Here is a 12,081-nt window from a genome sequence, read left to right as displayed (position 1 = left end):
TGTGTGAAGATTCGAAATATGCCCTTGGATTTGACCTTTATTTCAAGGTCAAACAGGCCAAAATGTTTTAAAATTAGGAATTTTTTGCAAAAAAAAAAAATAGTTGTTTATGTCAATTTTCAGAAACTACACAACTGTAAGCTCTCATATTATAGTTTGTTGCATTTTGTAGAGCATGTCAAGCGCCACACTGAGGGTGACATCTGTTCTTTTGTTTTCCTAATGGTTTACAAGTTGCGCTATATCAAAAAGTACAACATCGCAACTTAACAGTGATAAAAATAAAATGTGGAATACTCCAATATTAGCACCCATAGTTACTATTGAACTTGAATAGGAAGTTATATACTGGCAATCTGTGACACTGAAATTGACCTGTGACCTTTTTTTCACCTTAAACTGAACATTGCCAATATTCTGACCCTTATATCTCCAAAACTGGCAGAGATATGCCCATAGTTACTATTAAACATGAATAGAAAGTCATATACTGGCAATCTTACTGTGACCTTGAATTTGACCTTTAGCCTACTTTTCACCACAAAATGAGCTTTTGCAAATTTTCCCCTCCTTATATCTTCAAAACTGGCAGAGATATGCCCGTAGTTACTATTGAACTTGAATAGGAAGTCATACACCCCATTTCCATAGATTAGATCGACCTACTTTAGATCGACCTAACTCCCTGGGGGTTCACGCTAAATAGCTGTCAGCCGGGCGGACACGAAAGTTAATTACCCCCTTACAGCTTGTAGTAGGCGGGACGGACATTTAAGTCGGATTATCTGAAAGTAATCTAGTGAGACTCCCCGCGGGGATAGATCGATCTAAAATCTATGGGAATAGAGCCATATACTGGCAATCTTACTGTGACCTTGAAATTGACCTTTGACCTACTTTTCACCATGACCTGAACGTTATAAATTTTCCATCCTTTATATCTCCAAAACTGGCTAAGATAAGCCCATAGTTACCTTTGAACTTGATTAAGAAGTCATATACTGGTAGTCTAATTGTAACCTTGAAATTGACATTTGACCTACTATTTCTGATGAACTGAACTTTGCAAATATTCCGTCCTTTACATCTTCAAAACTGGCAGAGATATACCCTTAGTTACTATTGAACATGACTAGGAGGTCATATACTGGCAGTCTTCCTGTGACCTTGAAATTTATCTTTGACCTGCGTTTCACCATGAACCTCAACTGGCAAATTTCCAGGCTCTTATATTTACTACTAAATTTAGATGGGAAGTCCTTTATTCCCATTCACACTGCAACCTTGGATTTGACCTTTTACTTTTCCCCACGATTTTGTTATGTACAGACACAGATGTGTCTGTACATATTGCCATCACCTGCGTCTGTCGTCGCCGTCGCCGTGCACTTTCAGCGTTAACACCATAAGTGGAAGACAGTTTTACTTTTTGGCTTTATATTTACAGAGCTGATGAATATTCATAAAACGCAGGTCAAGTTCGAAAATCAGCATGATCGGGCCATTATTGTAGAATTTATGCTGTTTTTTCACTTTTCAGCATATATGCAACACTGTTAACACATTTTAAGGAAAACTGATAGGCCTGTTGTCATGAAACTCACAGGAGTAATCAATCTTACTAAAACGCAGATCAAGTTCGAAAATCTGCATGATCGGGCCACTATTTTAGTGGTTATGCTGTTTTTTCACTTTTCAGCATATATGCAACACTGTCAACACATTTCAAGGAAAACCCATAGGCCTGTTGTCATGAAACTCACAGGAGTAATCAATCTTACTAAAACACAGGTCAAGTTCGAAAATCAGCATAATCGGACCATTATTTTATAAGTTATGCTGTTTTTTCACATTTCCTCAGATTCAATTCTTAGGCATGTTAACAGTCTCATTATTTAATTAATAAGATAAGTAAAAGTGTTTGTTTGACATTTCCTGCATCTTTACAACATTGTTAGTTGATTTTGTAAAAATGATGGTAAACTTGTTATCGTGTATTGTGTAATAAAGTTTCAAAAATGGAAATAAACTCATATCATTGCAGTTTGTAAGATTCAATCATTCACTATGTTCAGAAACTCCGAATGGAGGTAATTGGACATTTGACACTGTTCTATTGATATTTTTCACATCTCATCGGCAGTAAACTGTTAATTTTGTTTTATGTTAAAAAAGTGTTAAAAATGGAAAAAAAACATTTCAGAACAGTGCTGTCTTGTTTACATTTTGGCATTTTCAAGTTGTGAATTTGAAGTTCCATGGGCCTGAAGACCTTTGCTAGTCACATTTTCTGAATATCCATAATACTAATATTTTATTATTAAAATTGATGGTCATTATGCTGTTAAACGTTATGTAATATTGCATCGAAATTTGGAAAAAAATATTTTGGGCACTGCTCCCATGATGACCATTTAAGAAAAATCATGTCACTTACTGTTCTCAAACTTACAGGAAAGAAACATGGGACTAAAATACAGCTTCAGTAGGCAATGCAGTCTGTTTGGTAATTCTTTCTGCTAGTTAAACAGTTTTTTTTTTTTTTGTGTGAAAATTTAATTTTTCACATATTGGCATTTTCAAGATGTGACTTTGAAGTTCCATTGGCTTGAAGACCCATGCTAGTCACATTTTCTGAAAATCCATGATACGTATATTTTATTATTAAAAATTGACGGTCATTATGCTGTTAACCATTATGTAATATTGCATCAGAATAGAAGAAAACACAATTTTGGGTGCTGCTGCCATGATGAACATTATGGGAAAACCATGTTACTGATTATTGCCAAATGTTTAAAAAAGAAATACAGGACTAAAATGCAGCCCGAGTTGGAAAAGCAGTCTAATTGGCTTCTTTTTCTGGAAGTTATACATTTTCAAAGTGTGAACTTGAACTGCCATGGGCCTGAAGCCTTATGCTTGTTACACATTTTACTTACATTGGTATTACCTGTTGAGCATAATTAAAATTTGATGTTGAATTGGCAGTTTAACATAATGTACTTTTGCATCAGAATTGACAGTAGCCCATTTTGTGCATAGTTATTTCCTGCTTTTTGTCTGAACATTTGACAGCTTTGCTGCCTTGTTGTAAATTGTAATTTTCTGTAAAAGAAAAATTGAGTTCTTGTTTATTGTATTTTGTAGAGCTTGTCGAGCACAATAATGTAGGTGCTGTCCTATTTTTTTGTTTTCCATATGAATGCGCTGACTCCAGCTGGTGGTATAATATCCGGAGGCGGTATTGCCCCTCTGACCCTCTAGTTTGATTGACCCTTTGAAGTGTAGGCTTTCTTTGAGTTGTGTAAGAAACTGCTAGAAGTGATTTATATGCATTACAAGGAATCATTGCTGGCTTCATATGCATCTTTAAAAGGCTCTAAGACTAAGAGCATTGCCTATCTGACATGTATTCTTTGGGAAAATAATGACCAAAAACTAGTTTTTTTAGAGAATTTACAAAAAAAAAAAAAAAAAAAAAAAAAAGGCTTCATCCTTTTTCCAGTCCTGCTTTTTTAATGTGAATTTTGGGCTCCAACAGTATGCATGTTATTCATTATGTAATCTAAAGGTAATTAGATATAACTGCACATCCACAATACTGGTTAACAACATTGGGGCAGTACAAAAAATAAAAAAAAGAAAAAAACACAAAGCCATGCTCATTGTTACACTATATGATGACGAGAAATCAAAAATAAGTTTAATAATAAAAACTAAATGCTAATTTCTCTTAATGAAAAAATCAAAATTGTATTAATTTGCAAAAACAAAATGCATCATGGGGTATGAATTAAAGAGAATACAAGTTAAAGGTACACACTATGAGATTTAACCTGCCAAAATGGATTTTCTCGGGATAGTACCAATTTTCTTGCACTCATGAATTAATTATTTACCCCTGTCTGCAATTGGATTTAACCTTTGATAAAATATATAAAGTTGATTTTGGCTCCAAATGATTGGTCATCATAAGAGTGCCCATTTTCTTATTATTTCAAATGGAAATGTCAACATCAGGTATGCCCCAATCATTTTTAAGCTGTATGTAAGGTTTTATGAGAAGCTGTGGATGGCAAAAATAAGCATTTTGGGGATTTTCTGCTACACTCCCTCACATAGTAGACAAAACCTGTGCCTTGCCAAGGCTTACTAATATTAGTATGTTGATCAAGTTCTGCCTAGTCTGTATTCAAGGTAATTAAATATGACTGAAGTTGTAATGCACAGAGATACTTGATAAATTAAGTAAAAGAAATGAGTATAAAAACTAAAAAAGACATCAACTTTATTCAATTGATATAGGCCACCAGCCCATAGCAAATACATCACAACATTACAATTCGACATTTCACATCAGTTTTCTCTAGCAATCAAACCATGGTAAATAAATCTAGCAAGGTTGTTCAGAGCATCAGGATTTCTTGTTTTCATCGTAGCAATATAACAATTTGAAGATGTATTGTTAGTATTCAAATTAGGAATGTACCGAGCTCTCAATTCCTCATAACGTGGACAAACTAGTAAAAAATGCTTCTCATCTTCAATTTCATAAATATTTTTGTCTAAGCAATATTTACACAACCTATCTATTTTTTGTAAATTTTCATGTCTACCAGTTTCTATTGCAAGTCTATGATTTGAAGCCCTGAATCTTGAAAATGCTTCTCTTTATTTCTTAATATTTACATCAAATAAATATTTTTCAGGTTCTAACAAACTCTTCAACAATGCATAGTTTTCACAAAGTTTTGGATTATTTTGTATGCTTTCAACCCAATTTTGTCTGGCACAGTCCTTCAGCCTTAGTAAAAACTGGCTTACAAAGGTATTTATTTCACCCACATCTTGTGCTATCCATGCATAACCAAAACCATACATATAAATTATTTGTTTCACTTTAGTCACCCAGTTAGTCCTTCCATGTTCATCTAGTGTACACAACATATTATAGCAAGCTCTGGGGTACCTCTCTGGTTCCATCCTAATCAATTTCAGCCAATACTTAATACATCATATAGTGTAAACTGGATACAATGGTAATCTACCAGGGCCGCAGCTATTATTGTCGACATTTTTTGCTGAGGCGACCCTGTTACGTTTGACCATGAGGAAACAATTAACTCTGCCCACGCGCAGAAGGCTTTGTACTCGCTCTGCAAGAGCTTCACTTCGCGTAGATATGTAAGGCTCTGCTGTCTGCTGAAACTAGCCACATGATTAAAGTCAGAGCAATTAACTGTCTTGAATGCTGTCAAGCGGACTTAGACTGGACCTGCCAATTGGCAGTGCCTGAGCAGTTATGCAAACAATTACCAGCTATGTAATCAGCCTTGAGATTCCATTACAGGGTGACATCAGACCAAAATGACTGTCTATTTATCTAGAGACATTTCTGTGAATATCTGTGAAAAATCAATCTGTCACCCTGGTAGAGGGTAGTGTTTTAGAGATAAACATCTGTATTTTTGCTAAAAACTTAAGTATAAGAATAAATAAATCAAAAGAATACGTACAGTGCATAAAATGATACCATGTTAAACTTGAGATTGTAGGTCAAATGCAAAAGAATGACAAAACTGTCAAAAAAACATCAAAAAGTTTGAAACTGATATCACTAAAAAACCCTACCGTGTAAAATCATATGATGATAAATTTTGATCAACTTAATTTTAAGTCTATGTGCATAATCTGAATACTTGACCATAATGTTATTAGTGCAAATGAAATCATTGTAATAAAGTTGTCTTGAATTTGTGTTTGTAAATAGTAATATGATACGTTCTTATTTACAGGGAAGAATGCTTCAAACACGATGCTTATTGTGCTTGTAAATAATAATATGATAGGTTCTTACTTACAAGGAAGAATGCTTCAAACACAATGATGCATCATTTCAGTGAAAGATGCTTGACTACCATTCTTACAACCCTTTAAAGTGTTTGTACTAAAATCTATGACTTCATGCCGACCAACTTTTCACTGATTTCCCACAGCTTTCTGGCATCGTCATCATTCTGTGCAAGGCGTGATGTTTTTTTCTCAGCACAATCCCTGAAATGATGAAGTAAATTTAAGTGTCATCTTTATATTCTTTGACCACTCCACGTTATCTCCAAATTAAACAATACAAAGGAACATGCAAATGTGGGTCCAACCATAAATGATGTTGTCAATGCCCATTGAGCTAAAGTAAAAAATAAAGTAACTTGAAAAATTAAAAATCCTTCCTCAACATGCATGACCATATTTAACATCCCAGCAATAAAATGTCTGAAAATACTATAATAAATTGTAAAAAATGAACATGTAACGTCACACTTACGAATAATATTTTCCGCTAATGCCCTCCAACTCTTCAGCCACTGCACAGTAAATTGAAGTTTGGGCTCCTTGCCAAGAGTTTTTCCAAAGCAACCAAATCAGAGGAAAGAAAAGAAACTTGAATATTTGACTGTCAAAAACTGTGTGTCTGGCAAGCTCCGTTTTCACTGCACCTGGATGTAGTGCATAAACCGTTACCCCCGTACCTTCAAAAATAAAAAGGAAACTTTTTTTTAACTAAACACATCGTCAATCAGTTTTTTATTTAACCAGAATATATTATTCAATAGTCACCAAAAGAGATTCAAATGGGGGGAAATAACAAAATTGTGCAAAAATAAGGAAAATTTATCATTTTTTGTGTGAAAGTAGAATAATATTACTTCTTACATGTCTTACTAACAAGCAGTCATAACAGAATTTTACGAAAAAAACCATTCGAATTACCTTCTAATTTTCTGGCCAATTCACGTGTAAATAAAATATTGGCAAGCTTGCTTTGGCCATAGGCTGTAATTGAATTGTACTTTTTCTCTGACATCAGGTCTTCAAAATTCATCTTCCCAAATGAATGGGCAACAGATGAAACATTTACAATACGACTTGGAGCACTTGTCTTAATTCGATCCAGCAGCAAATGGGTGAACAAAAAGTGTCCTAGAGAAAAATGAAAACTGTAATAATAATGCCAAAAAAATGGTGAATTTTTGTGAAAAAAAACAGTTAACTAACATCTATCCATTTAAATGTTATTGCCAGTTTGGTGTAGAATTCAGATGAAATGAAGGAGAAGGCAAACAGAACTACACAAAGTTGATACAGATGAAATATCCTAGTACAAATTGTAAGAAACATGCTAAAAAATATTTTTGAAATAAAAACTAGTAATTAACATTAAGTTTATAATAGAAACACAAACTCCAATGGTTTATAAATTTGGTAATTTACCATATGAGGAAGACAGACTTACCTAAATGGTTGGTCCCAAACTGCATTTCAAAACCATCCTCTGTTTTTGTGTATGGACACATCATAACCCCTGCATTGTTGATTAAAATATTGATCTTGTCTTCACCTAAAAATTTAAAAAATAATTTATAGCAATACCTCTTGTTACAAACCTTAGTTGTAGCATGCAATTTTAAAGAGGAGAGAGGTGGGGGGTTCTTTTTCTGAAAAAGTGGACCTTTTTTTTTTAACTACAAAACCTTAAAGTTAGTGTTTCCATAAATCCTACATAGCAAATTAGGATTCAGATCAAACCTTCTCCTGGCCAAAAAAGTCCTACTTTTTAACCTAATGCACATTCTTTCTACTGGCCAGGAATATCGCATCAACTACATAATTTACCAGTACGTACCATTGAAACAGGAATGGAAGTCTGCTAGGAACCGTAGTTCACTTCCCATTTATACTTTGTACAGGTGACATTCGTCTCATATACTAGCCCCAATACTCCAACTAACCCTTACCTGTAGTAATCATATGGGAGTCCAGGCTTCCATTCCTAGGACTTCCATTCCTGTTACACCATCCTTATACTTAGGGGCAGTCAGTAACAGTGCTCATTGTGATATGAACTGATATTAACATCAGCCCACTTCAAGTAGATGTGGTACCCTCTACCAGGGCGAGTGATAGATTTTTTACAGATATTCACAGATATGTCTCTAGCTAGATAGATGTTCATTTAAACTCAACTCACCCTGTTGATTAATCTCAAGGTTGATTACATGGCTGGTAATTGTTTGCATAACTGCTCAGGCACTGCCACTTAGCAGGTCCAGTCTAAGTCTGCGTGACAGCAATCAAGACAGTTAATTATTCCGACTTCAATCACTTGCTCTACTGTGACAGATAAAAAAGCCTTAGGCTCTATTCCCATAGATTTTAGATCGATCTATCCCCACGGGGAGTCTCACTAGATTACTTTCAGATAATCCGACTTAAATGTCCGTCCTGCCTACTACAAGATGTAAGGGGGTAATTAACTTTCGTGTCCGCCCGGCTGACAGCTACTTAGCGTGAACCCCCAGGGAGTTAGGTCGATCTAAAGTAGGTCGATCTAATCTATGGAAATGGGGTGTTAGACTGGTTGCGTAACAAGCAGTTATCACATCGTTGTGAAGGTCAGCTCATGCAGAGCAAGTACAAAGCCTTTGGCGTGCGCGCAGAGATTATTGCTCCCACATGGGATTAATCAACAGGGTGAGTTGAGTTTAAATGAACATCTATCTAGCTAGAGACATATCTGTGAATATCTGTAAAAAATCTATCACTCGCCCTGGTAGAGGGTATAGATGTGGTACCATGTTGGAGCACTGACATGCTATCAGGGATGTTTGTAATAAACATGCATTGGACCTCAGAGTGGCCCTAACTGATAAATTCACTTACTCTTCAAAATTTCATCAGCACATTTCCTTACTGATTTCAGGCTTGCCAGGTCCAAATGATACAGAGCTACATTGTGAGGGCTCCCCGATGCATCACAAACTTCTTTCAAAGCTTGACTTCCCTTTTCCATATCCCTACAAGCAAGGATTACTCTTGCACCTGGTGGGAAAGAAATTGTTACATAACTGTGATCAGTTATTGTTACTCTATTACCGATAAAGGGGGGGGGGGGGGGGGGGTTAAATAATTCAACATAAATCAGCAGATTACTTATAAAAACAACCATTAATCTTATCACATTTTCCCTAATATTTACAGATTGTCTCCGAAAGAATGAGTTGATAAAATAGGTGTTCCAGAGTGTGTCATAAACTTTTAATTCTGCTTATACTGGCTGTTCGGACCATCACTTTCCTAAAACCTATACTAGTCCCAACAATTAACCGGACCTTGATTGTGTCAAAAGTTTTTAAAATTTAGAACACTTAACAGTTACATTTAAAATAAATAAATAAATAAATAAATAAATAAACAAATAAAAAATAGTAAAATCAGAAGCTCTTATGAAAGCTTATCTATAGAAAAAAAGCCATTGGCCATGTCGGACCACTAAATTCACACATTATGAAAAATCTACTGGTCCAAACAAAATTTTGCTGGCTGCGGGCTTGGATCAGTGACTAACGTCACAGACTACTCTCACTGCAGTATGATACCTCTTTTGGCTAAGTCTATAGCAGTTTCCTTTCCAATCCCTGTGTTTGCTCCTGTGATCACCACTGTTTTCCCCTCAAGTCTTGCCGTGCTTCGGCAAACACCTCCACTTGTGTACCGCCTGCAGATGAAGATTTTTATTAGACTTTTATTATTTCTATGAATGAATATTAGTTGCACGCTTGCAATAGGATTTTTTGCCATTTCAGTGCATTTCTAGTTTCAGCATCTTGTTAGTTCCGAACCAGGTGCAGACATTAAAAATCGCAATAAGAGACGCCATTATACTACATGTACGTTATTAAAGCAAGGCTTCACCTTGCTGCTCACCTCTGTGGTGATTACAAACCAGCGTATAAGCATGACACAGCATTATTTTAGAAGTTGTTCATGGTAGACCTACATAAAACTTCACTTACTTTATCAAAACCACTGCAACAACCCCTGCACCTACAATACAAAGCGGTATCAACGGCTCAGTTATATATTCCGTGTCAGTAAAGTTCCAACTCCCAAATTTTGAGCCCATTGCGACACCGATTGGGAGTAAAGTCCTGCAGTCGGCACACACTGCACTGCGAGTCGGATCAATATGTACATGTATTCATACGGGTTGTATAGAGCTTATTGATAGGATCGTGCAACCGTATAACTCCGTAAGCTGATAAACAGGTCAGACTATTCAAAAGTTTTTTTTCCCATTTTAACCGGGGCCGTAGCAATAGTCCGAAGGTTCAATAGTCCGAAGGTTCATTGGTCCGAATATTCACTATAGAACCTTCGGACCAATGAACACTTGATTAAAAATCGATGAAAATGTTACCACTTTTCGGACCAATGAACCTTCGGACTATCGAGACGCTCCCTTTTAACCCCACTGTGACAAGATTCCAGAGATTCGAACGCTTCGCGGTCAGACCACCGTGGGCGAGCCGTTCTCCCGACTCTGGCTCTTTTAATCACTGTCTAATAACAAAGTGATCTATTTAGAGAATTTTAATTAAGATCGATTTGCTTTTTGTTTCACGCAATATAAGACCGTTAAATGCACAAAGTCTGCAGTTTTATTGAGGAAAAACGAGGTCGGCCTAGAAACGTGGTAAAAATTTTTATTTGTCAATATTCAAATTACTTAAAATCGATTAATAATTATAACATCTTTATGATGGAGATGAGTAAATTTGACAATGATAACTTTTGAACTGCAATTCCATTTGTCAATTAGGTATGAGGCCATGCATGTGGTGTTGGCCCACCTGTGAATTATTTTTCCATTAAATAAGTTTTCTTTATTGATTTACTATGGAAGAGTCATTTATATCATTTATTTATTAATTTCCCTTACGGAAAAGTCCTATAGGATCCTTTAAGATCCTACAGGATTTTATAAGAAATTGGCCCAATTTCCTATAGGATCTTATAGGATCCTATAGGACTTTTTCGTTAGGGAATTCTTTACTGATTCAACAATATTCTCTATTAATCTAAGATGATCATTTTTAGGTAGGCCTACGTTTCAGATACTGAAGTAGCTACCATGCAGTATAAAATGTGTGAATTTTTTTTTCTTAATTAAAAATCAGCTGTCACCATTGATGGGACAATGAAATAAAATCAACAAAAATCATTTATCATGCCATAATGCAAGACTAAAACCATTAATATTATTCCAAATGAATTTAATGAACACATGTTTTCTAATATGCTGTACATTTGCCAAAAAGATGCAGGCTTTATATTATTTGTATTTTGAAAATCATTCCTGTAATATGTGCAAAATATCTGCATTTATTTATTGTATCAAATTATATTGCTATCCAAAATAAAAATGTACCCATGTACAGTATTGAATTCATTGATAACCCTGGTATTTTGTCTCTGTCCCACACAAAAAGCACAAAAATACATGAATCACATAACTGGATAGTATGGCATACCATTTGCTTCAAAAATTTGAAGCAGAAAATATATATCTAAAGATAATCATTTGTGTTTATTAGTATTATTATTCATTTTGAAGCAAAAAAAAAAAAAATTATGTGAAAAAGATTTCATGCATTACAAAGGCTTTATATATTCATCAAAAAACAAAAAATATGACTTTGAAAATATTTTCATGCATTTAATAAGTTGAAGATTTTGGAATATAAATACTTGTTTTCAAATGTATATATAACCTTTCAAATAAAAAAAAATGTTGAATATAAATTTTGTTCGAATATTTTTTTTTTCAAATATAAAAACTTTCTTGGTGACGTCAGCAAAATGTGTATACACAGAGCATGCGGAATCATTCGGGTGTACCCAATTACCGTCTACAACTGAGCACAACTGACCACTACCGTCCACAAGCACTAATTCCCGTCCACACAACAGTTCACAAGCAATAAATACCGTCCAAATGAATAATAATACTTATAAATACAAAATGAATAATAATATTTATAAATACATATGATTATCTTTAGATATATATTTTTCGTTTCAAATTTTTGAAGCAAATGGCATGCCATAGGATAGATAGGTATTTTATTTATTCTGAATGTGAGCAGAAGCAAAATAAACAAAGAAAACATTTCTTCACTTTCACTATATCAGCAAATGAAGCAGTCAAAATTACATTGGAGAGATATATTAATATAT

The 12,081-nt window shown here is 34.7% G+C and overlaps 1 protein-coding gene across 1 annotated transcript; it reads right to left on the bottom strand.

Moving 5' to 3' along the window:
* Positions 1–4,274: 4,274 nt before the first annotated feature.
* LOC106175349 (retinol dehydrogenase 12) lies at positions 4,275–10,252 on the bottom strand. Its single transcript, XM_013557288.2, has 7 exons — positions 9,858–10,252; positions 9,441–9,559; positions 8,725–8,883; positions 7,298–7,402; positions 6,775–6,984; positions 6,329–6,533; positions 4,275–6,057 (listed from the first exon to the last, which is right to left on the bottom strand). Exons 1-7 carry the CDS (start codon positions 9,965–9,967, stop codon positions 5,958–5,960), a joined length of 1,008 nt encoding a protein of 335 aa, XP_013412742.1. The 5' UTR covers positions 9,968–10,252; the 3' UTR covers positions 4,275–5,957.
* Between the last annotated feature and the right edge of the window lie 1,829 nt (positions 10,253–12,081).

The sequence above is a fragment of the Lingula anatina genome, chromosome 2 (genome assembly GCF_051362555.1).
Source record: "Lingula anatina isolate TDL-2025a chromosome 2, LinAna3.0, whole genome shotgun sequence".
Classification (NCBI taxonomy): domain Eukaryota; kingdom Metazoa; phylum Brachiopoda; class Lingulata; order Lingulida; family Lingulidae; genus Lingula; species Lingula anatina.
The sequence above is the reverse complement of the archived record's forward strand: the minus strand, read 5'-3'. Positions and strand labels throughout refer to the sequence as shown.